At 35.4% G+C, this 26,865-nt stretch overlaps 1 protein-coding gene across 1 annotated transcript in view; it reads right to left on the minus strand.

Annotated features, from left to right (window-relative positions):
• KLHL1 (kelch like family member 1) overlaps positions 1-26,865 on the minus strand; it is a 541,880-nt gene that overhangs the window by 207,314 nt on the left and 307,701 nt on the right. Inside the window, exon 5 of the mRNA XM_086328513.1 lies at positions 13,517-13,729. Coding sequence (XP_086184639.1) covers positions 13,517-13,729 — 213 coding nt within the window. The remainder of the gene's footprint in view (positions 1-13,516; positions 13,730-26,865) is intronic.

A 26,865-nucleotide genomic window follows, 5' to 3' on the forward strand; every position in this document is an offset into this window, starting at 1 on the left:
CAAAGGTCCATGTAGTCAAGGCTATAGTTTTTCCTGTGGTCATGTATGGATGTGAGAGTTGGACTGTGAAGAAAGCTGAGCACTGGAGAATTGATGCTTTTGAACTGTGGTGTTGGAGAAGTCCCTTGGACTGCAAGGAGATCCATCCAGTCCATTCTAAAGGAGATCAGTCCTGGGTGTTCTTTGGAAGGAATGATGCTAAAGCTGAAACTCCAATACTTTGACCACCTGATGAGAAGAGTTGACTCATTGGAAAAAACTCTGATGCTGGGAGGGATTGGGGGCAGGAGAAGGGGACAACAGAGGATGAGATGGCTGGATGGCATCACTGACTCGATGCACATGAGTTTGGGTGAATTCCAGGAGTTGGTGATGGACAGGGAGGCCTGGCGTGCTGCGATTCATGGGGTTGCAAAGAGCCGGACACGACTGAGCGACTGAACTGAACTGAATGATTTGCTTTTTCACCTTCTTTGAATTCTGGAAACTCATCAGTTGTATCACCCAAAAGGCTGCCTTATTGTTCCTCAAAGATTAACAAGCAAAAAAATATAAAAATAGCAATGTGGACAAGAGGATGCAGGAATATATGTATTTTATGTATTGCTGTTGTTGTTGTTAATTTGTTCAGTCATGTCCAAATGTTTGTGACCCCATGGACTGTAGCACACCAGGCTTCCCTCTCCATCACCATTTCCTAGAGCTTACTCAAACACGACCACCAAGTTGCTAATGCCATCCAAGCAGTCCATCCTCTGTCATCCCCTTCTCTTCCTGCCTTCAGTTTTTCTGAGCATCAGGATATTTTCCAAAGAATTGGCTCTTTTCATCAAGTGACTAAAGTATTGGAGCTTCAGCATCAGTCCTTACATTGAATATTCAGGATTGATTATCCCTACGATTGACTGGTTTGGTCTTGCAGTCCAAGGAACTCTCACATCTTCTCCAACACCACAGTTCAAAGGCATCAATTCTTCAGCACTTATCCTTCTTTATGGTCCAACTCTCACATACATACATGACTACTGGAAAAATCATAGCTTTGACTAGACAGACCTTTGTTAGCAAAGTAGTATCTCTGTTTTTTAATATGCTGTCTAGCTTTGTCATAGCTTTTCTTCCAAGGGACAAGCAGCTTTTTATTTTAATTTTAATTGCATGGCTTCAGTCATCATCTGCAGTGATTTTCGAGCCCAAGAAAATAAAATCTATTACTATTTCCATTGTCTCCCCATCTATTTGACAAGAAGTGATGGGCCCAGATGCCATGATCTTTGTTTTTTGAACGTTGACTTTTATGTATATCTCAAACAGATCACTTATCAAAATTAAAGAATAATTCTATAATTGGACCAGTGTAAATTTTCTCTTCATAGGATATAGCCTTGAAATTTGCTGAAAGATCGAGTGTTCTTAAGTCTAAGGATTCTGTTTTAATCTCCAGATTTCATCTCTATAAACTCTATGTGCTGAAATATTAAGTTAGCTTTAATAGTTCATTTAAATTCCTCCAAATCATAAATCAAAATCATTTGAAAAGTTTGAATGATTTAAATGACTTATGTTTTATTAAAAATATTCCACAATTTTTCTTAGTCCTCTTACAAATTAACATATTCAATTTTAATTTTATCATTCTTATATAATAGGCATGAACAGAAAGAGAAATTCTTTTTTTAATGTTTAACTGAGAAAAGTAATTTTTCTTACACAGCGTGGCCTCTTGATAAATACTATGTATATTATTTAATATGTACAAAAATGCTTATAAGGTAGTTTTATATTTAAGTTGAGTTTTCCTTTCTTTGTGGAATGAACTTTTGCTTTCTGATTTATTATGCTATCCATGAAAATGAAACCAATTTTTCTTAAGACAGTTTAGTTTTAAATACACAACTAACATGTATTATTCATTTTGATAAATTTATTTTATTAATTTATCTAACAGGATAAAGAGAGAGGTCATATCCTATTTAAGACTGGTCTCCCATTGCCCATTCAATAACAGGTTGTTTTTTTTGTTTGTTTGTTTGTTTTTTTAGCAAAATCTGAATCTATATGCTATGATTCCCCTTGATGACAGTGTTCCTAGTATCCACTGTTAGCTTGATGGTAAAAAAACAAAACATGGGCTTCCCTGGTGGCTCAGATGGTAAAGAATATGCCTGCAAATCAGGAGACCTGTGTCTCCAGGGAATATTCCCTGGAGAATGGAATGGAAAACCACTCCAGTATCCTAGCCTGGTTAATTCCATGTACAGAGGAACCTGACAGGCTACAGTCCATGGGATTGCAGAGTTGGACATGACTGAGCAACTAGTACACAGAACACAACAATCAAACACAGTGCTTTCTCTCACATTCCAAACAAATCATATAGCAACAGACAGCTAGAATTCAGTTCAGGTCAGTCACTCACTTGTGTCCGACTCTTTGTGACTCCATGGACTGCAGCACACTAGGCCTCCCTGTCTATCACCAACTCCCAGAGTTTACTCAAACTCACATCCATTGTGTCAGTGATGCCATCCAACCATCTTATTCTCTGTCGTCCCCTTCTCCTCCCACCTTCAATCTTTCCCAGCATCAGGGTCTTTTCAAATGAATCAGTTCTTTGCATCAGGTGGCCAAAGTATTGGAGTTTCAGCTTCAGCATCGGTCCTTCCAATGAATATTCTAGAATAAATGAAGCCAAAATTCCTAGGACCTAACTTTCCATTTGTTGATTCAGCAAATACTTATTGAGTATCAACTATGACAGGTACTTTGTGAACAAGAAACTCAAAAACAAATAAACTACTACTAAGCAAGAAAGCGATATATGAAAGTGCTAAGAATACACATTGAAGGTGAGATGTATTTAGTTAAAAAAAAAATGAGTTAGTGATGCCATGATAGGGGGAACATCTTCTAGGCAAAGAAGGACCAGAAAAGGGGTGTGATGGGCAGTTGTACCTAGGAGGTAGAAAGTTATTTCTAGCTTTGTTTAGAATTGTCAAGGTATCACAATGATAAAAGTAGACCAATGTTAAATCAGTTTTGTTGTTGTCTTTAATTATCTATAGACTATGCTTCCCCTTTCATTGCTTACCCCTGAGAAAACTGTATCACCACCCTCTTCTCTTGGATACCATAGTTTCTAATCCCCAGAATCAGCTGGTACAAATGTACTAGAGAAGAAAGAAACCTGACCTGCTCAAGAAACAGAAAATATGTCAGTGTGTCTTTAGTGTCCTGAGAGCTGATAGGATATCAGTTCAGAGGAGTGATCATGGGACAGTTGTAGGGTCTTGTAGGGCAGGGATATTAAAATTTTGTTCTAACTATCTAAATCTCTTTTTAAAGTAAGTAATTAATTAATTTTGGGCTCTATTGGGTTTTCGTTGCTGTGTGTGGGTTTTCTCTACTTGCAGCAAGTGTGGGCTACTCTTCATTGTGATGCACTGGATTCTCATTGCAGTGGCTTCTCATTGCGAAGCACAGACTCTAGGTGCATAGGCTTCAGTAGTTGCAGTGTGCAGGCTCTGGAGTGTGGGCTCAGTAGTTGTGGTGCATGGGCTTAGTCACTCCTCAGCATGTGGAATCTTCCAACATCAGGGATTGAATCCATGTCCCCTGCATTGGCAGGTAGACTCTTACCCTCTGCACAACCAGGGAAATCCTAAGTATCTAAATCTTAAGTTTGACATTAATTGATTCATACTGTAAAATTCTGTTTGCTGAATGGAAGTTATGACAGCAGTTAAGCATAAAAGTTAGAATAATAAATAGCAGGCCATTTCAGTGTAGGAGAAAGTCTCTGGTGATGTATTTTAGGGTTTGATTTTAGTGATGTGTTAAAACACACACACACACACACACAGATTCAGGACATGGTTTAGAATGAGTGAAAAGGACATCCTAAGGAAATGAATGTTAAATGCAATGCAAAGTAGATAATTAAAAATGAGACTAGGAGTTAGGTCTGAATAACTAAGTGGTTCGTAGTGATATTTACTAAAAATTGGAAGTAGGGGGCGGGGGAGACTTGGGAATTTGAAATATTTCATTTTGGAAATGTGAAGTTTTGAATAACTATTGGATATCTAACTAGAAATGTCAAGTACTTAATAGGGTATTTGAATCTATCTTTAAGGGAAACTTTAAAGCTAGACATACATAATCAGAGTTCATAATTGACTCCCAGATAGTATTTAAAAGTATAGAAGTAAATGCAATTTTTATGTGATGCCCCAGGTCATTGCAACATCAGAAAGTAGAAAGAATGAGCAATTATTGAGTAAGAGTGGCCAGATTGTGTCAAAGGCTGCTGAGAAGTCAAGTAATATGAAAACACAAATAACAGCACTCTTTGGAGTGATCATGATTAATTCAAAGAACTTTTATAACAGAAAGATGATTCCGACAAAGTACATTTAGCAACTATAAATGATGACTACATATTTTTGCTGGGAAAAAAGAACAGGGAACTGGAGTAGGTGGTCAAAGGAGTATGAGATATTTTGTTTTGCTTTAGTATGTCTGAAGGAATGAAAATTTGTAGGTTGCTTGGAATTATCCAATATAGAGTAAAATTCATAGTAGAAAATGTAGAAGGTGTAATTGCAGTACAGAAGGTTCAGTATAAAGAAAGATTGGAATAAAACCAGAAGCACTATGATTAACCCTTTTTTAAGGCAGAAACACTTGACATACCATAGCAAAAATAAAGGCTTTCAGAATAGATTACAACATCCCCTCCATGTGTTTTACTTGACCAAATGTAGTAACATGAATGTATGAGTTTGTGTATGTGCAAATACTTTTTTAAATTAACAAGATTTTGACTTAAAAGTTCTGAAATAAAAAGGTTTTGTATTTTCTTAACGTTGTACCTTAAACTGTGAATGCCATGGTAGATCAAATGACCATGAAGCTAAATAATATTTAAGATATTTAAGATTAATATTTAATCCTATATTAGATTTCAGATGTATATATTGTTTGTGCATAACACATGTATACCTGTGGCGGATTCATTTTGATATTTGGCAAAACTAATACAATTATGTAAAGTTTAAAAATAAAATAAAAATTTAAAAAAAAGACAAAAAAAATAAAGACACTGTTTGAAAACAGGTCTCTTTTGAAGAAGAATAACTTTAATATACGACTTTAAAAAATTCTTATACTCCAGTATTATGGAAAATACTATTTCTTTGATAATGGCCTTGTATAATCATTAATTAATCACATGGCAAGCAAATCAGAGAGACAAAAATAGGGAAAAAAATGAAGAAGTAACAAACACTGGTAATCAGTCAGCTCAGTGAGCTCAATTCAGTTGCTCAATAATATCCGACTTTTTGCAACCCCATGGAGTGCAGAATGCCAGGCTTCTCTGTCCATCACCAACTCCCAGAGCTTGTTTACTTATGTCTATCAAGTTTGTGATGCTATCCAGTCATCTCATCCTCTGTGGTCCCCTTCTCCTCCTGCCTTCAATCTTGCCTAGCATCAAAGTGTTTTCCAAAGAGTCAGTTTTTCACATCAAGTGGCCAAAATATTGGAGCTTCAGCATCAGTCCTTCCAATGAATACTCAGGACTGATTTCCTTTAGGAGTGACTGGTTTGATCTCCTTGCTGTCCAAGGGACTCTCAAGAGTCTTCTCCAACACTACAGTTCAAAAGCATCAGTTCTTTGGCATTCAGCTTTCTTTATGGTCCAACTCTCACATTCATACCATACATGACTCCTGGAAAAGCCATAGCTTTTTTATTTATTTATAACTGCTATTTTTCCATTGATTCATTCTTTGTCATTTTCCTTGCTTTTAATTAGTGGTTTTGTCTTTTTAGTTGTGGCTATAATTTTTATAGAAAAACAGCTTTTGTGTTTCTTGTATCTGATCAGTTGTCACACATTCAGTGGGACAGATGGTTGAGGACCTCTCCCTTCTCGTATTGCTGTAACTAACGTTAGCAAAATATTTTGGAATAAATTTCTTATAGCTTTGCATAGAGAGCATTAATTCTTATAGGACAGAGGTAATATCTGTTTCCTTACGTTAAACTCTTGTGTCTCCTTGTTATTTTTAAATTTTTAATTTTCTTATTATAAATAATACTCCTCTAAACCTAGGTCACATTTTGTTATCCACTTCAACCTTTTTTTTTTCTTTCACATTTTGCTACAGAAAATAAATATTTATACATATAGACATTACTATTTATTTATGTTAAGAGTCAGTAGGTATGCTTGTTAGAAAGTTGTGAGAAATGGTTCTCCTTGTTGCCTCAAAAGAAATAAACAATACCGACTCTAAGACATGAAACAAAGTCTATCTGTGTATCTCCAAACTTTTAAATAATTTCTGACTGTGGTAAAAGTGAATTTACCTGAAGACTTTTGGTGTGATCCTACATATAACTGTTTTTTTTAGAGTACCATGCTTTTACTTACTAAAATAACTCATTAGAAAAGAACATACCAAAATGGATACTTTTAAAATGCATCTATAACAAATAAATATATATGTACCTATTACAAAGATCCATTTTACTGAATTAGTTAAAACCAGTGGAAGCAATAGTTATAAAATGTTAAAACTTTTTTTTTTTTTTTGCATAGCAACACGTTCTTATATTGTGTCTTTAAAAAAGGAAATATAGAAAAAAAAGTGAATCAAACTGAGTAGCCTCCTTGTGATATGTATATTGTACACATAATCATCCATTCTTTAAAATTAAATTTCCATATTTTTCCAATTCTTTGAAATTATAACTCCCGTGGGTATCTAAGAAAACATGAAAACTTTTATGCAAAATTCTGTTCCTTACTTATTTAAAAAGATAATAGAAGTCATTCACCATTTCTTAAAGTACATCTCAATTAAGTATTTCTTTGATTTTGCCTTTTCCTCTGGTTCTTTCTATAGCTAAGTCATTGAATTTATTTCAGTATTAGCAATTCTACTTCAATAGAGAGTAAAATAAGCATTATTGCTTATGAATTTTTTAAAATATAAATTTATTTAATTGGAGGTTAATTAAAATATTCTATTGGTTTTGCCATACATCAACATGAATCCGCCACAGGTATACACGTGTTCCCCATCCCGAATCCCCCCTCCCTCCTCCCTCCCCGTACCATCCCTCTGGGAATTTTTTAAATGTCTTTTCTTCCATTCTTTTCTCAATCTTATTTTGTCTGCCACTGTTCTCAATTAAGATCCATAGCCTCTACCAAAATTTGCTCCTTCTTTTTGTTTTTCTAAACCAAATTAATATAATTTATACTTCATAATAGCATGTTAATTTTGAATAATAAAGAATATCAGAACATAAGAAATAACTTCTATAACATTATAGACTTAGTAATAAACATAAGAATGCAAATTGTGAGAATGAGGAATGTTGGGGGCCAGAGTGAGGTACTCCACCCATGGCAAAGGTCATGAGGAAGGAGGCTTGACATACGCAAAGGCGGGATCGAGCCTCAGGAGTCCCCCTGGAAATCCTTGAGCATCTACCCCCATAACCAGAGCCTGCCTACTTTACTACTTTGTGCTCTCACCTACACCTCTGACTTTACGGGGGGCTGAACCCCACCACCTCTTTCAGAGAAGGAGTTTACTTAGAGCTCCAGTTAATAATAATTCCTGGGCGTGATAAGAGTGTTTTAACCTACAAACTCCTCTGAAGGTTCTCTGGCCTGCCTGACAGGCTTGTCCGGCCACATGTGATCGCTCACAGCCTCCCAACCGTGAGAGGCACAAGATGCTTTAAACCTTCTAAAAACCTTAGAAAAGTTAGAAAACTATTAATATAAGTATAATGGGCTGATTAGAAATTGTATTGGTGAAGGGTTTTTCATTTGTTGAGCCAATGTTTGTTACTAAGTCTCCATATCCCCTGCCCTTACACACATTAATGAATATATAGAAGAAATAAGTATTAACCTTTGATATTAATCACATTAGACCTTAGGCTAAGTAAATTCTTTCCTTAACTAAAACCCACTATACCCTCACCCTGTAGGAATGTAACTTTATTTGGGTGGCGTCTGTTTTGAGAATAATCACCCCTGGAGAAATAAGTGTCCTGGTTGACTGACCGCTGTCACAAGGAGAGGGTCATAAATTGTCAGCAGGCCCCCCTGGCCAGAAGATGATGTAACACCCCTAACACCTCTGTATACATTTGTATGAAGCACCTGACTTTGATAAAAGTCAGGACTGCTGACCCCGCGTGACTTTTGCATAACATCTCAGTCAGTGTATAAAAGTAGACCATGGAAAATAAAGAATTGGGATCAGTTTCTCGAAATACTGGTCTCCCCATGTCGCTCTCTCTCTCACTCTGGCTGAGTCTCCATCTGGAGCGCGGAACCCGCCATGCTTACTAATTATGCCTGGGCTTCTAAGATCCGACCGGGGAGGCCTCAGTGTCTCCTCTCCTTCGGGAGAACGGAAGGACGCCTGCGGCCTACGTAAGTGGTGCAAACTTCTTGTCTTGAAGTTTTATTGGTCTCCCATGTAAACCAAGCTACTCAGCCTCTTTTCTCCACTGAATTTTCCTACTGAGCTATCCTCATCCTATTACTCTTTATATCTTTGATAAAATATTTAAATAAATAGGTCGCCGACGCCGTCCCCGCTTCGAATACCCTGGATCAGCCGGGGCAGGACCCCGGCAGAGGAACTGAAATATGCTTAAGTGAAGTTGGTTAATTGCTTCATGATTATATTAATAAAAGCAAACTCTTACTGTAGTCTACATTTATGCTTTGGCTCTAATCAATCTTTTAACATGTTTTATTTTCTGCTAAAACTTCCATCATTGTGTTTACTTTTCTATTTACTTTAGAATTTCTCTGTGTGTGTGCACTCACTAAATAGAAAAAGAAACTGCTAACAATATAAAAACTTATAGGTTATTTAGTTTAACTTTACCCTAGAAGCACATATTCCTCCCCCCCCCCTTATTTTTTTAATTTTAAACATTGCTAAATCTCCTTTGCCTTTGCATTCTTGTCTTGGTCAGTAGTTTATTATGTTTTGCTTAATAATATTATAAGCAGCTCATATCTGGCCTTCCAAATATTGGTCTGTCACTAACCTGAAATGTATCATTTAAATCTACAGGAATTATAAAAAGATAAGTCAAATTCTCCTCTCAAATCTCCCTGAAAAATCAATCCAAGGACTATTTCTTTTTAAAATAAACCCCTACCACACTAGGAAAATGTAGCTTTTTCTTCCTTTAAATATTTTTAGTATTTTAAAATATTATATATTATGTAATTTTATGTACATATATATGAATCTGGTGAAGAATCTGCCTGCAATGCAGGAGACCCTAGTTTAATTCCTGGTCAGGAAGATCCTCTGCAGAAGGGAATGGTACCCAGTCTATCTAGTATTCTTGCCTGGAAAATTCCATGGACAGAGGACCCTGGCAGGCTACAATCAATGGGGTCACAAAGAGTTGGACGTGACTGATTGACTGACACTTTCACTTTCAAATATGTGTATAATATATATTATGTATAATACAATATTATATATATATTATATTATTACATTATTATTATTACAATACTATTACATATATTTACATATTATTACATATTATAATATAATATGTGATATTATATGTATGTAAATACATTTAATATGTATGTAAAATACATATAATATGTATGTAAAATAATATGTGATTACATATTTTTACAATATACATTATTACATATAATAATATATTATATTGTATATGTATATAATGTATATACATATACAATACATATATTGTATATGTATATAATGTATATATGTATATAATGTATATAATATATGTACATATTATATATGTATCTAAAATACATATAATATGTATGTAAAATAATATGTAATTACATATTATTACAATATACATTATTACATATAATAATATATCATATTTTATATATAATACAATATTATACATATAATATATAATATGCATAATACAATATTATGTATTCATTTGTTAAAAGATAATAATAACTATTACTACATAGGGATATTATAGACATTAAATGAGATAAGTTTGGTGACTAAAGAAAGAAAGAAAGAAATGTATGTTAGTTCCAATTCCCTCACTCTTCCTTTCCCAGTCTTTTTTATAAGAATCTTAAGAATTTCTATATTCAGAACATTTTAATGATCTTCCAGGTTAGACAGTAAATAAGGAAAAAACGTATACTCAGAGTAGAAATGTCTCTGTATATGTTCATATCTAGCCAGCCTAGATTTGCAGGGAAACTGGATTTTTCACTAGTTCTATGACTTTGAAAAATCACTTAACTTTTTTGAACCTGTTTATCTCTCTGCACATTATCTTGCAATTGTGCTTTTTAAGATTAGAAATATTGTGTGGAAAGTGCTTATAAAGGCATGTAATTAATTAATTAATATTATATCTAAAGACACTCTTTTTATGAAAAGAAAATGTGTTTTACTCTTTCCTCCTGCACATCTGTTGCTTGAAAATATACATAAACTTATGTTTATAATGCTCCCAGTTTGAGAGATGAGGAATGGAAAGTAGATAAATGATGTGTTTATGTCTATCAGGCACTGTGATAAAAGGTAAAAGTGTTTACTAGTTAGTTTTAGGAAAACACAATAATGATTTATTTTCTGATGTTATTAAATATTGCTTCACTAATCAAAGTAAAGCAGTTGTACCAATCAGAATTAAAAAACTATGTGTAATGCATAGGCTTAGGAACAAATAAGCCAATAGAATGTACATCTTTGTTCTGATGTAACAGAGAAGAAAATAAAAAAAAATATATAGAGATGTAAATGTAGGAGGAACTCCCACTCTTAATGACAAAAGAGTGGACAAAAGGCATATTGTGAAAAGATGGGATTCTGGTCATGTTTTTGGCCTCCTCTGGTATGTGTCCTATTATATATAATGATTTTTGAGCACCAATTTGATTCCAAGCTCCCTACATTTCAACAAAAAAGCTGAAATGGGTGGGCAGGATCAAAGTGATGAATTACCACATCATCTATCATAAGTTAATGGCTATCTACTTACTTTGGCTACTGGTGATCATTGGCCATTTCTATTCAGAAAGAAGATGTCCATGCTCTGAGATTATCTGGTATCAGAACTTATCTGGGATCTAGAAAAATCCAGTGCATGGCTTTACAATCCATTCTTTGTCCAGTTACTAAAATGCCTGTTCAGTTCAGTTAATTCACTCAGTCGTGTCCGACTCTTTGCAACCCTGTGGATGACAGCATACCAGGCCTCCCTATCCATCACCAACTTCTGGAGTTTACTCAAACTCATGTCCATTGAATCAGTGATTCCATCCAACCATCTCATCCTCTGTCATCCCCTTCTCCTCCCACCTTCAATCTTCCCTAGCATCAGGGTCTTTTCAAATGAGTTGGTTATTTTTGTCAGGTTGCTGAAATATTGGAGTTTCAGCTTCAACATCAGTCCTTCCAATGAACACCCAGGACTGATTTTCTTTAGGATGGAATGGTTGGATCTCCTTGCAGTCCAAGGGACTCTCAAGAGTCTTCTCCAACACCACAGTTCAAAACCATTAAGTCTTCGGCACTCAGCTTTCTTTATAGTCCAAATCTCACATCCATACATGACTACAGGAAAAATCAAAGTTTTGACTAGATGGACCTTTGTTGGCAAAGTAATATCTCTGCTTTTTAATATAATGTCTCTGCTTTTTAATATACTGTCTAGGTTGGTTATAACTTTCCTTCTGAGGAGTGTCTTAATTTCATGGCTGCAATCACCATCTGCAGTGATTTTGGAGCCCCCCAAAATAAAGTCTCTCACTGTTTCCACTGTTTCCCCATCTATTTGCCTTGAAGTGATGGGACCAGATGTTATGATCTTTGTTCTCTGAATGTTGAGCTTTAAGCCAACTTTTTCACTTTCCTCTTTCACTTCCTCAAGAGGCTCTTTAGTTCTTCTTTACTTTCTGCCATAAGGATGGTGTCATCTGCCTATCTGAGGTTATTGATATTTCTCCCGGCAATCTTGATTCCAGCTTGTGCTTCTTCCAGCCCAGCATTTCTCATGATGTATTCTCATATAAGTTAAATAAGCTGGGTGACAATATACACCCTTGCTGTACTCTTCTTCCTGTTTGGAACCAGTCTTTGTTCCATGTCCAGTTCTAACTGTTGCTTCCTGACCTGCATACAGCTTTCTCAAGGGGTAGGTCAGGTGGTCTGGTATGCCTATCTCTTTCAGAATTTTCCACAGTTTATTGTGATCCATAAAGTCAAAGGCTTTGGCATAGTCAATAAAGCAGATAGGATAAATTTGCATAATTCATTTAGGTGGGATTTCCATAAATTTTCTGTTTTCTTTTACTTTATTTGAGTAGCCAAATGAAATACAATTGTTACTTTCTTCATAAATGTTCATTTATTTCCCAGTTTTGGCACAATGTTGTTGTTGTTGTTTTTGTCTTAACTTTCCATTCTTAATCTGTGATCCTACTTCCCTCTCTCTTCACTTTTTACAACAGGTTATGCTTGTCTATTGTTTCCTGGTTTTCTAATTCCCTATCTTACATTTTTAGTATTATGTGAATTGTTGAAAATGTCGATGGTGATTTGGATTCAAATGGACAGGCTCCTAATAAACCTCCTAATAAACCATACAAAATATACACCCACAAACACACAATATTATCTATCATTTCAGAGGACAGAGCCCACCTTCAAACTTATGTTTGGATACCCTGAAATGCCAGACACCCTGAGTTAACAATGCTATTCATGGATGATTTTTCAACATTAGAAGTTATTTTACAGACACGAGACTCTGAATCAGGGAAAATTAATTATGCTTTTTCTTATAAGTTGAATGAACTTGGTATTTTATCATATCACCTGTGTCCTGCATAACTCATCAATAAAATGAGGTGGATCATACATTTGGTGTGTGGATTTTCTTTAGTTCCAATTATAAAAGATTTCATAGTCCCAGTTGCCAAATGCTGTTTATTCACAATTCTCTGCCATTCAGTAATATATCTTATCCTTCTATAAAGGTTTGAAATCTCATGCTTTGAGCTTTTAAGAATATTCTAGGGAGATATATTTTTCAGAAAATGATCATGCTATTGTATCTTACGTTAGTAAGCTAGATACTAGACAGACAGGTAGTTAGATCGATCATGAAAACAGGGAGGTGGAGAATTAATAATTGCAATATTCTACAAATCTTTAAAATATTCTATTGATATTAAGTACTTTACCTATATTATCTAATTTGAGCCTCATAAAATTTTTGTGTGGTAGTATAATTTGATTTGATAAAGAAATTAAACTTCAGAGAAATTGACATTCCTACAGTCATACAGGCATTATTAAGTAAGTGGCAGATTTGGGAATCAGAACCATCACCCATCAAATAATAGTAAAACATTGGCTGTAATATTTAATTTTAGCACAGAATTTTTCAGTTGGTCTTAGCTACAAAAACAGCGTCTAATTACCTGAGGTGGAAGGAGCGGCAGTCTTATGAAGGCCAGAAGCATACTCAAGTCATTGCATCTCCTCTGCATGTCATATTTGACCCACATCATTAATGCATGGAAGATGGTTTCTTCATCAGGAACATTGACATCATCACTGGCCAGGAGTTTATGGAGCTCCTCAGCTGGAAGCAGTAGAAACTCTTGATTTCTTATAACTTCCATTATGTTTTCCTAGAGGGAGAGAAATAGTTTGGCATAAAGTTAGCCTCAGTTTTATTTAGCTAGCAAAGCCTCCCAGAAAGAAATGAGAAAAGTAGTCAATAACCTTTGATTTCATTATAACATAATCCTTGAGACATAATCCTTCAGAAGCGAGAAGCTGTTAAGATGAAAGCATTGTAATTGTAATTGGAGTGTAAATGTATCTGAGAGAGCACAGATCTTGTAATAACTGGAGGATTATAACATTGAGCTTTGTTATGCAGGCAGAATGTACTAAGTGATTAAATGTTCAAGTTTCAAGTGGACTACTATGTAAGATTTCGTGAATATGAAAAAAAAATAGCATTTCAATTTATTAAAAAGCTTGACTATATATACATCAATCAGAAAGTGGGAATAAAATTACACAGATCTAACACTATAAAATGCATCACTGTTTATTCAAAAGGGAGAAAAGAGAACAGAGCATAAAAAGCCACAAAATCCCATATATTTCACCTTCTTACTAGCTCTCAAACCTCTCTCCTGACAGTTTCTCTGACTTAATTTAGATTCCCATTTATTTTCTAGCAGATTGCTGCCATATCCTCTAATGACTCTGCCTGACTCTATCCTTAGCTTCTCTAGTGGTCCCACTGTACTGTTGTGAGAAGGGTATTTCTAAAACATAAATGTGCTCTTGACACTATTCTAAAGTTTCGCTGTGTTTTGTCTTGTTTTGGTTCAAATCTTTTGGTTAAGCATATTGGTTCTTTATAACCTGACCTCTTCCTGATTCTAAACATTATGTTTCCAAACTTTTTGGCACTTCTGCCACAAAATTACTCATTAGATTTGCCTTATTCTCACTCCATTGCTTTAAATGGCTATTAGCCACCTTTGTTATCCTAATTGCTTTCAGTTTTCAAAATTCAGTTCAAAAACTAAATATGGATATGTATATCTATATCCATATATATATGGATATGCATATCTCTCTCTATATATATATCAAGACCTCTCTGTTCACTCCCATTTGATCTGGCTGCCCTGTCTTATATGCATGCACAGTGTATGTACATGATATATCAGTTACCAAAGTTCTGTATAATCTTTGACGTACTTAGGGATCTTATCACAAACTTTGAGCTCCTTGAGACAAAGACTTTGAATTAACCTTTTATATCTAGATTCTGGAACACAGCCAGTGAACAGTACAGATTTATTGAATACATATATTTATGATCTTAGAGAAAAATAAATTTGGAGATAGTGAACTTCAGCGCAGTGTTTTTCAAACACTTTTTAAAAACTACTTGTTGAAAATCTCACATTTCATCACAGTGTCTTATGTGTCTAATAAATGGTAAGAGAAGACAGAGATTTGACTGTTGGCCTTTACTTTTGTTCCACATTCCTCCATGTCTCCTGAGACAACCCCAAGGAAGATAACTAAGACTTCTCAGATGATAGTTTTAAAGCCGCAAAGGTGGCATAAATCTCTAAAGGATTATTTTTTTAATGTAAAACCTGAAGTAGTGGCAGTTCTCTTCCCCCAAAACCTTGGTGACTTGGTTTCCTGCTAAAACATAGCAGAGAGGCAGCAAGTGCTGATTCATCTGTTTGTCAGAGCAAATTCAAACCTGTTTGCTCAAGACCTGATCCATGTTGTGAATGTATTCTTAGAATCAATTCCAAGGCTTGAAGGGCCTTCAGCTTTCACAAAAGCAAATCAACTTTTACTTTCAGATCTTTAGCTATTTTTTCCTTACATTTGACCTAATAGAATAGCCTATTCCATGAAGTAATTTTGCTCCCTGTGTTTCCTGTGTGCCTAATACAATACTGTGAAAATTCAAAAATCTTTATCGTGAAAGCTATGTTTTTGTCCAGTAGTAGTAGTAATTTTAGTGGCTTGATTGTGGCTGACTCTTTGCAACCCTATGGACTATAGCCCACCAGGCTTCTCAATCTGTGGCATTCTCCAGGCAAGAATACAGGAGTGGGTTGCATTCAGATGTGAGAATTGGACCATAAAGAAGGCTGAGAGCTGAAGAACTGATGTTCCTGAAATGTGGTGCTGGAGAAGACTCTTGAGAATCCCTTGGACAGCAAGGGGATCAAACCAGTCAATCCTAAAGGAAATCAACTCTGAATATTCATTGGAAGAAATGATGCTTAAGCAGAAGCATACTTTGGCCATCTGATGTGAAGAATTGACTTATTGGAAAAGACTCTGAAGCTGGGAAAGACTGAGGACAGAAAGAAAAGGGCGTGGCAGAGGATGAGATGATCTGATGGCATGATTGACTTAATGGACATGAGTTTGAGCAAACTCTGGCTGATAGTGAAGGATAGGTAAGCCTGGCATACTGCAGTCTGTGAGGTTGCAAAGAGTCAGACACAACTGAGCAAGTGAACAACAGCAACAAAATAGAACCCACTCGCCAATGCAGGAGACATAAGAGATAAGGGTTTGATTCTTGGGTCAAGAAGATCCCTGGAGGAGGGCAAAGGACCCACTTCAGTATTGTCTCTTGGAGAATCCCATGGACAGAAGGGTCTGGCAGGCTATAGTCTCAAACAGTCAGAAATGACTGAAGCAACTTAGCATGCACGTATGCATGATACTTGTTTACTAAATGAGCCAACTGTGTGCTCTGAGATTTAGTACCACTGAATTTCTCTAAAGAGCTTCAGTAAGATAAAGAAGTTTCCGAAGAATCTTTGAAAGAATTTTTGTTCATCTATTATTCCAGTTACTCAAAAATCTATGCCTTTTTTAAACTACACACGAAATTGTATAGCTAGACTATCAGTATATAGTGAGGGGTGCCATAAAAATCAGCTCTGTGAAACTTTTAGCAGTGCCTATCATAAAGATATTGTTCAAGGATTTCATTTTATTTTATGGTGTACTCTTACAATAACCCTTGGGAGAAATTTCTTTCAGATTTTAGTAGCAGGAATAATTGCACTTCTTCTGTGTAAATTGGTTTGCTTTTATCATGGATGTTGTAAATTATGAAATTGATCAGATTCATCTTTTTATTTGGCTTCTAGAAAACTTTGAGTCAAGTTGAAATCTAGCAGAGAGTAAGGCTATAGCCTTTTATGGTTTGATTTCTTTTTCAGACAGCTCTGGTAATAGCGTTATTTAATATTACTACAGCAGATTTTCTCCTTTTTTTCTTACATCTAATCTAGATTGCATTCTTGTAATTTTGCATCTGTATAAATTATACTATATCTTTAGGAAATAAGAAATATTTTTAAGTATTGCTATAAATAAACTATACATTGGAAGATAATACTGGATATGAATGAATCCATCACACTGATACATAGATTATATTGTTTTTATATTGTTTTCATTATTTTTTTTAAATTTTTGTTATATATATATTGGTATGCTGAAGTTCATATCAGATCAGATCAAATCAGTCGCTCAGTTGTGTCCGACTCTTTGCGACCCCAGGAATCGCAGCATGCCAGGCCTCCCTGTCCATCACCAACTCCTGGAGTTCACTGAGACGTCCATCGAGTCAGTGATGCCATCCAGCCATCTCATCCTCTGTCGCCCCCTTCTCCTCTTGCCCCCAATGCCTCCCAGCATCAGAGTCCTTTCCAATGTCAACTCTTCGCATGAGGTGGCCAAAGTACTGGAGTTTCAGCTTTAGCATCATTCCTTCCAAAGAAATCCTAGGGCCGATCTCCTTCAGAATGGACTGGTTGGATCTCCTTGCAGTCCAAGGGACTCTCAAGGGTCTTCTCCAACACCACAGTTCAAAAGGATCAATTCTTCGGCGCTCAGCCTTCTTCACAGTCCAACTCTCACATCCATACATGACCACAGGAAAAACCATAGCCTTGACTAGACGAACCTTTGTTTGCAAAGTAATGTCTCTGCTTTTGAATATGCTATCTAGGTTGGTCATAACTTTCCTTCCAAGGAGTAAGCGTCTTTTAATTTCATGGCTGCAGTCACCATCTACAGTGATTTTGGAGCCCAGAAAAGTAAAGTCTGACACTGTTTCTCCTGTTTCCCCATCTATTTCCCATGAAGTTCATATATATATATACATATATATATATAAAACCCATCAGGTCTCCTTCCAATGATATCTTTCCTAATATTTCCTGTGTTATTTGCAGTTTAGCTTGTAGAATCTAATAATTTAAGTGTCATTTTTTTTTTCCACTAAAGAAGAAAAATATATTTTCACACTAGTTTCCTTACATCTTAGCTAACTCTTTGTTGCCTGAGAAGATCAAATAATGAGAGACATCAGTACATTTTGAGCTGTTTATTTTTTGTATGTTACTTTTATTATAAGTTCATTCAATCATTCATTCTACACAGTTTTATTGAACACCTAACATTTATTCCTGGATAATTGTAGTGAGGAGAATGAAATTAATTTTCATCAAATGTTTACCACACATGGGACAGCTAGACAATGTGCAAAGCATGGGAAATGACTGTCCTCAAGTCTGTAAAGGCTTGTTTTTCAAAAATACCTGGAATATTAGGTAAGAACATAAATTAGAAAATGAGAAACAGAAAGAAATGTATTCTGACCGGGGGGACCATATAAACAAAGGCATACTAACACATAGATAAAGGGGCAGAGGTAAAAGTCAAGCTGCCAAAAGCCAAGGAATGGTAAGGATTGCCAGCAACCACCAGGAGTTGGAAAAGGCAAGGAAAGATTTTTCCTAAACTTCAGAGAGTGTCTGGCCTTGCCAGCATCTGGATTTCAGAATTTTAGCCTCTAGAATTGCAAGAGAATACATTTTCATTGTTTGAAACTACCCAGTTTTTGGTACTTTGTTATGGGAGCCCTAGGAAAATAACATATAAGAGAAATTCTAAAAATGACTATGCTAAAAGCTCTCACATAAACCTAAGAAAAAAATGGCAAGTATTACTAATCTTTTGACCAAACTCTTTATTTTATAGAATAATATATTTAAGAAATATCAGTTTTCTAGGGGTAAGATCTAATTAGACATTTCTCCAAAGAAGACATATGAATAGCCAAAAAACACATGAAAAGATGCTCAATATCACTCATTATTAAATAGATGCAGATTAAAATTATAATGAATTGTCACCTCACACTGGTCAGAATGGCCATCATAAAAAAAAAAAAAAAAAAAAAAACTACACACAATGAATGCTGGAGAAGATATGGAAGAAAGGGAATCTTCCTAAACTGTAGGCAGGAATGTAGATTGGTACATCCACTATGAAGAACAGTATGGAGTTTCCTTTAAAAAACTAAAAATAGAACTACCATGTGATCCAGCAATCCCACTCCTGGGCATTTACCCAGAGAAAACCGTAAGTCAAGAGTGCACTACACTCTACATTGCAGCCTTATTGACAATAGTATTGACATGGAAGCAACTTAAATATCCATCAACAGAGAAATGGACAAAAAGACATGGTACACATATGCAATGGGTAATATTAATATTAATTTGGCCCATAAAAAGGACCAGAATAGTGACATTTGCAGAGATGTGGATGGCCCTATACATTGTCATACAGAGTGAAGTAAGTTAGAGAAAAATATCATAAAATATCACTTATATGTGGAATCTAGAAAAATGGTACAGATTAACTTATCTGCAAATTAGAAATAGAGAAATAGAGTCACAGATGTAGAGAACTAATTTATAGTTACTAAGAGGGGAAGAAGGTGTGGGATGAATTGGGAGACTGGGATTCACATATATACACTACTATGTAAAAAATAGATAAATAATAAGAACCTACTGTTTATTACAGGGACCCAACTTAATAATCTGTGGTGACCTAAATGGGAGAGAAATTAACAAGAATAAAAAGGATATATGTGTATGTGTAACTGATTCACTTTGTTAAACAGCAGAAACTATCACTACATTGTAAATCAACTATATTCCAAAAAAATTAATTTCAAATAAAAATGAATAAAACCAGTTAAAAAAAATGAATTAGCTAGCGTTCCCATGACCCAAATGAGTGTCAGGGATAGGAAAAAGTGGTCTGATATTTGGATCAACTTATCTTTACATACATTTTCCCCATTCCTTCTAAAATTTAAACTTTCTAATAATGCAGAACAGGGAGAGACTTCTCTCCCAAGTTATCAAGGGCTAAGAAGTAACACCTTAAAGTTGCTACACTGGTTTTACTGTCAAGACTCTAACCTTGCAGGTTAAAACCAATTTTCCTGGGCTTTTGATTATTTGGCTTCTGTGAATTTTTAATGGTTGTGTCAAAGTTGCTGCCTAAGCTCTTGAGCACTACCTCAGAGTTCAAAGGGAAGGGATTCATTAGGAGATAGTCACACCTTGTTCCTTTACAGATAAGAATCCTGGGGCTCAGAGGCACTCATACATAGTCATACCATTAGTCAAGATAGGGATGAGATTAGGAATTCAGTCTTTAATCTTGCTATATTACCTGGGCTATCCATCCTTCTGTTATTTTTTTCTTCTTGTTCTTTCTGCCCATCTAGTTTAGACTTGCTTACTTACTTAGATCTATGCAACGTTATGCACCCTGATTCCTGAGTGCTTACTTGAATCATGTTTTCAACTTGTTCTTGGTATAACTGAATCCAATAATGTAGCCTGGTAATTAGGGACAGTCAATAGATTAGTATTGACTTAGTAAATTGGATAGGATTTAGATCCTGACCTGACTATCTGCTGGCTGCACATTAGGAATTTAAGTTTCTTGGCTGTTGTTGTTTAGTTGCTAAGTCGTGTCTGATGCTTTTGCAACCCCATGGACTGAAGCCTGCCAGGCTCCTCTGTCCATGGGATTTCCCAAGCAAGTTTGGGATATCCCTCTCCAGGGGATTTTCCAGGGACTGAACCCATGTCTCCTGCTTGGCAGTGGATTCTCTACCACTGAGCCACCTGGGAAGTTCCTTATCTATAAATGAGGATAAAAATAGTAGCACTAGTGTGAACATTAAATGTGCTAAATCGATTCAGTCATGTCAGACTCTTGTGGATCCCATGGACTGTAGCCCACTAGGCTCCTCTGTCCCTGAGATTCTCCAGGAAAGAATACTGGAGTAGGTTGCCATTTCCTTCTCCAGAGAATCTTCCCCAACCATGGATCAAACTGGTGTCTCTTGCATCTCCTGCATTGGCAGGTGGCTTCTTTACCACTAGCACCACCTGGGAAGTCCTGTGAGGATTAAGCTTGGAGATTAATACTTTTCTTAGAAAAATACCTGACACATAGCAAGTGTTATATAAGCATTAGCCAGTAGCTGTTCTGCATCAGAGTTTACCCTTCCTTTTAGGCTTTTACTGGTAGCTGAATTCAAGTTCATAGTTCTTTATCTTCCCTATTTTCTTTACTAATATTCAGTCAACAAACTTTTTTTTTTCCTATGCCTAATATGTTTTCATTTATTTATTTATTTATTTTGCCTAGTATGTTTTTAATACTAAGAATAGAGAGACAAGAAAAATAATAAAGAAAAGGATTCTGCCTCCTAATACACTTACTTTACAATAAGGAGGACAATATGATGTTGAAAGAGAAGTATATACATTGTATGACAAGATAAAAAAAAGAGAGAGAGATTTCATTAAGTCCAGTGGATGAGAATGCATATGAAATAAAGGAGGCCAAGGAGGAATTTGAATTAGGACATACATAATTTTTCTCTATGAAATAACAATTTCTAAAACAAGGAAATATTTCTCATAGAACCATAGATTTGGAGAATACCAAATAATATTGATGTTATCTAGTCTAATACTCATATCATTACCTAGCGGGGTTAAGAAATAAAAATTTCTGTGACTTCACATCATCTCAAAATGGAAGCAATCTTTGAAGTCACTTAATGTGCACAGTACATAATGTTGTGCAATGCTTGCCTTGCAATTATGTTCAGTAATAGGAAATCTACTGCTGGAAGAAAGCTTATACTATTAAAAACTGTCAGAAAACTGAACTCATTTTGAAGTAAAATTGTCTTTCTTGCAATTTCTCACATTGTTTCTAGGGCAAATATATTATTATTGTATTGATTATCTTTACACATACTTGAAGGTTAATATTTAATTCTGATTTAAATGTTATAAAGAATAAAGAACTATTACTTTTTAATCTCTCTGAACGATTTTAATCCTCAAAATCAGAAAAGTAAGCCAGAGGAAAAGACACAATTTTCACTGAATTTTCTCCAAAATATCTACTTTTGTTTCCTTTGTTGTGGTTGTTTAGTCCATAAGTCATGTCCAATTCTTTTGTGACCCCAAGGATTTTAGCCTACCAGGTTCTTCTGTCCATGGGATTTTCCAGGCAAGAATACTGGAGTGGTTTGCCATTTCCTTGTACAGGGGATCTTTCCTACTCAGGGATCGAACCCCTATCACCTACATTGCAGGCAGATTCTTTGCCACTAAGCCACCAGGAAAGACAACTAAAATGAGGCTTTGCCAGTTTTCATAGTTAATTCTTTACCACCCACTAAATATGTCTACTTTGTTGATAGAATTTTTTCCCAAAATACTTGAGTAATAAATTTCAAAAGAAGTATTTTATAATAACCCCCAAACTTTATTCAGTATAAAAAATGGTTTCTGATGGTCATCTTTCAAGATTATATGTGGGAAAAGATAATTTTGTTATAAGTCCCTTAAGAAATACATGTCTATGATGAAGTATTTTCTGAAAAAATATTGCTAAAGAGATAAGACACATTAGAAATTGTGATGGAAAGATAAATTATTTTTTTAGTAAAAAGAATTGGATAAACCCTCAATTCTAATACTTCCTAGTCATGATTTCCTAGGCAAAGACATTTAATTACTCTGATATCTCATCTCTTCACCTTAAAAATAGGTTCTATAACAAACACCTACCAAGGAAACTTTTGTAACTTGCTATCAAGCAAATTAGGGGGAAGAAATTAGGAGGAAAGAAAATCCTAAGTCATGCAACAGTATGTAAGGTATGTGCAAAATTATTTTGGGGCAATTCTTGAAATTCTTGTAATGATTTGATCTGCTTCTGCTTCTGAAGACATACTATTCAAGAATTGTAATATGTGATGCATATTATCTACTAATATAAGTTAACAGAGTGTGTAGAAATTATTTATAAACTTTACCACCAAGAAGGAGCTTCCCAAGTGGAGATAGTGGTAAAGAATCTGCTTGCCAATGTAAGAGATGTAAAAGACATGGATTTAATCCCTGGGTCAGGAAGATCCTCTGGAGGAAGAAATGGTAACCCATTCCAGTATTCTTGCTGGGAAGATCCCATGGACTGAGGAGCCTGATGGGCTACGGTCCATATTGTCACAAAGAGTTGGACACGACTGAGCATTTGAGCACACCAATAAGAAAAGCAAACCCAGTTAGCTAAACAGGTATACATCTATTTTGTTGGGGAGGGGGAGGTTTAATATTACTATTGTCAAATATGTAATTGCTTTGTAAACTGTGTAACACTGCATGCATAAATTATTAGAGTAATAGTATTTTTTTTAATTATTAACATCAGACACATTTACTCCTTAGCAGAAGCCAAACCTGTCTTTTCCCCCCTTCCTTCATAAATTACCTTGCATCAGTATTTGTCAGGTTTCTTTTAGGTGTCTTATAGAAATCACTGAGAATGTCAGCAGCAGGAAAAGTTAAGAGGAAAGTAAAAAATCTCTGGACAGTCTTAATGAAAGCCACATGTTTGTGTCAGTTCTGGGAGAAACAGTATTATTGCCAAATTAATCATGAGAATTTAGCCTAGGTACGTATTCAAACTGCAGAAGGAACTGATGAACCACTCCAGTACTCCTGCCTAGAGATTCCCATGGACTGAGGAACCTGGCAGGTGAGATCTATGGGGTCACAGAGAGTAGGACATGATTGAGTGACTAACACACACACACACACACACACACACACAAAGGCACACACACAAAGGTATTCAAAAGCATTTCTTTCATTGCAGCAAAGCATCCAGGCCATCTGATCACATAAAAGTTTTCTAAGAGAAATTACATTGCTTGATGAAAGTATAAAAATAATAATCCTCTACTTTGAAAGAAAAAGAAAATTTTATTTCTAGATATTTCTGTCTTCCCTCAACTTGCAGCAAATTGACTTTTAGAATCTATTTTGATATGTAAGAATGTATATTTTATCAGGTAGTACATAGTCTGTACTTAGAACAAACTGAAAGAAAATTTATCCTTTTCAACAGAAAACAGGGTGTTTTTTTTGTTGTTTTTGTTTTTTTAGGACAAAAAAGGATTGTTTTGTCAACCTAGATTTATATAGTCTTTTTTGTTAAGCCTGTAAGACTTATCAGGAAAGTCTGTTATATGCATAATCTAAAAGACTCAAACAATTGAGGTAAAAATTATATGTAGGAAAGAAAGCAATCAGTATGGATCTTGCTTACATAATCACATTATTTAGCAGTGAAGATCAGCATTAGCTTTCTCCATCAGAATACATTACAGTTTTGCAATCTTAAGGTCTAAATGATCTCTACAGAAGCATGTGGAATTTTAATTGTAATTCTGCATACATTTATGGCTTAATAAAAGGATTTAGACTATTTCTATCTGGGGTGTACTAATTCATAATTAATGTTAAAAAAATCACAGCAGAGCAACTTCTCTTGTATTAATCCATTTTAAAATATTTTAAACAGCAGACATAATCATTGTTAAAAAATCAAGTAAAGCTCAAAGCTATAAAAATTCTTCCAAAAAACAATGAAATGGAAATTAATGAAAAAGAACACATTACTTTATGCAAAATAATTGAAATAATGAAAGATAATCCTCTTAATAGTTATTCATATATGTAATAATTATCCTTTGATTTTTCCAAATAATAACTTGGCACATGTCATTGATTTATGTCTCAGCAAATAAAATAACCATTAGATGCATTAAAACATATATTGTTACATGCAATCATTAAATATACAAGTTGGTGCCAAGCATAATTCCATAGAATATTATATTTTAAAAATGAGATGCAGCAAAGTGAGACAAGAATTGTTGTGAAAAAATAGAAGTTCACACCTCACACAGGCTATGTGCCTTGCCATCCCAGAGAGTTTCAATATGGAAATGGTTATTCTTTATTTCTAAAAAATACTCTAAATATACATTTTTACATTTAATAAATCTATTAAATAACTATTTTCTGATGATTTAACATAAAAATATTTTTGTATATTTATTTCCTTTCACTGTAACAAATTTTTTGACTTCATAAAAACATCCATTTATTATCTCTTAAGAGCTTTCTAGGTGGCTCAGTAGTAAAGAATCCTCCTGCCAATTCAGGAGATGTGGGTTAGATCCCTGGGTTGGGAATATTCCCCTGGAGAAGAAAATGGCTACCCACTCCAATATTTTTGCCTGGAAAATCCCATGGACAGTGGAGCCTGGCAGGATCACAAAAGAGTCAGACATGACTTAGCGACTGAAGAACATTACCTGAAAGTTCTGAAAGTCAGAAGTCCAGGAAAAGTGCAGCTGAGCTGGTTCTCTGCTCCAGGTTTCATAAGAGCAAAATTAAAATGTAGACAAGGCTCTATATTTTTGGAGTATTTGAGAATGAATCTATTTAGAAGTTCATTCAGGTTGTGGGAGAATTCAGTCCTATGTGGTTGTGGGATTGAGCTTCCTGTTTCATAGCTGCCTCTTTGCTGGTTATTCTCAGTTTCCTGCTTTGCTTATCGCATACTCCTTCCTCCATCTTTAAATACAGCAAAGGCAGGTTGAGTCTTCAAATCTCCAGTCTCTACTACCCGCCCTCAGCCTCAGCTTCATTACTCTGCCACTTCTCTTTGATTCTCCTGGCTTTGCTTTTGTGTTTAAGCACTCATGTTATGACACAATGATCCCAGATAATCACTCTATCTTAAAGTTGGTTGATTAGTCAACTCAGTTGAATCTGCTAAGTGCCTTCAGAGCAATATCTAGATTAGTGTTTGATTGAATAATTAGGGAATTTTGGCAGAGAAAAGCATTTTTAGAATTCTTCCTACCAGTTTCCCTCACTGTCAGGTTTATCAATTTTTCATGCTTGCTTTTTATTTAAGCACTTAGTGGTTAAAGCTGGTGGATGAATCATTACCCTCACCAAATCTGTCATTCAGCTAAATTTACTGCATATCTAAATATATTAAATGCTGTTATTAGGAAATTAAATATAAAGGTGAAAAGACGTGGCCACACTCCCATTGAATTCAAAATATTGTTGAGGCATTTTATGATTGAAGAAATGAGAAGGAAAACTTGGTTATTTGATCAATAGGAAACCAACATTATCTAGTCGAGTTTAAATTTCTCAGAGGTGATCATCTATTCATAATTAATTTAATTAGAATTGAATGATAAGACATTATTTAACAAACTTACAGAAAACTTTCAGTTCTCTAGGGGACCACTGGTCCCTCTCTTTAGTTAGCCCCCAACTCCCTGGTGGCTCAGATGGTAAAGAATCTACCTGTAATGTGGAAGCCCCATGTTCAATACTGGGTCGAGAAGATCCTTTGGAGAAGGGAATGACAACCCACTACAGTATTCTTTCCTAGAGAATCCCATGGTGTTGCAAAATGTTGGACATGGCTAGGTGACTAATATATACACATACAAACACTAGTCTTGCTTACCTGTGACTCAAAATAGAAACCCAAAAAGAGGGTATTAGAAAGCTAGGGAAATAGCCCTTGACTATTCCTCATGGTCCTATGGTAATGAGGCCCCAAACCATCGGATCCTTACACTGGGTTGCATCAAGTTATGCTCTAAGTTAGCTCTAAGCTGATTGGAGAGGGAAATGGCAACCCACTCCAGTATTCTTGCCTGGAGAATCCCAGGGACAGAGGAGCCTGGTGGGCTGCCATCTATGGGGTCGCACAGAGTCGGACATGACTGAAGTGACTTAGCGGCAGCAGCAGCTCTAAGCTGGGCCCTGACAAAGACAGATATCCTGTAACGCAGTGGGTAATTAAGGCTTATGACTTTAGTGAAAATGTGTGTGTGGAACCCTTCAAGATCACTTCATTTTAGAGCCTGAAGAGATCTTTGCTGTTCTTGTTCAGTTGCTTAGTCATGTATAGCTCTTTGTGACTCCATGCACTACGACGCAGCACACTTCCACATCCTTCA

This window comes from Bos grunniens, chromosome 12, assembly GCF_055505025.1.
Source record: "Bos grunniens cultivar Pamir isolate PY7600 chromosome 12, Bosgru_T2T1.0, whole genome shotgun sequence".
NCBI classification, from domain to species: Eukaryota; Metazoa; Chordata; class Mammalia; order Artiodactyla; family Bovidae; genus Bos; species Bos grunniens.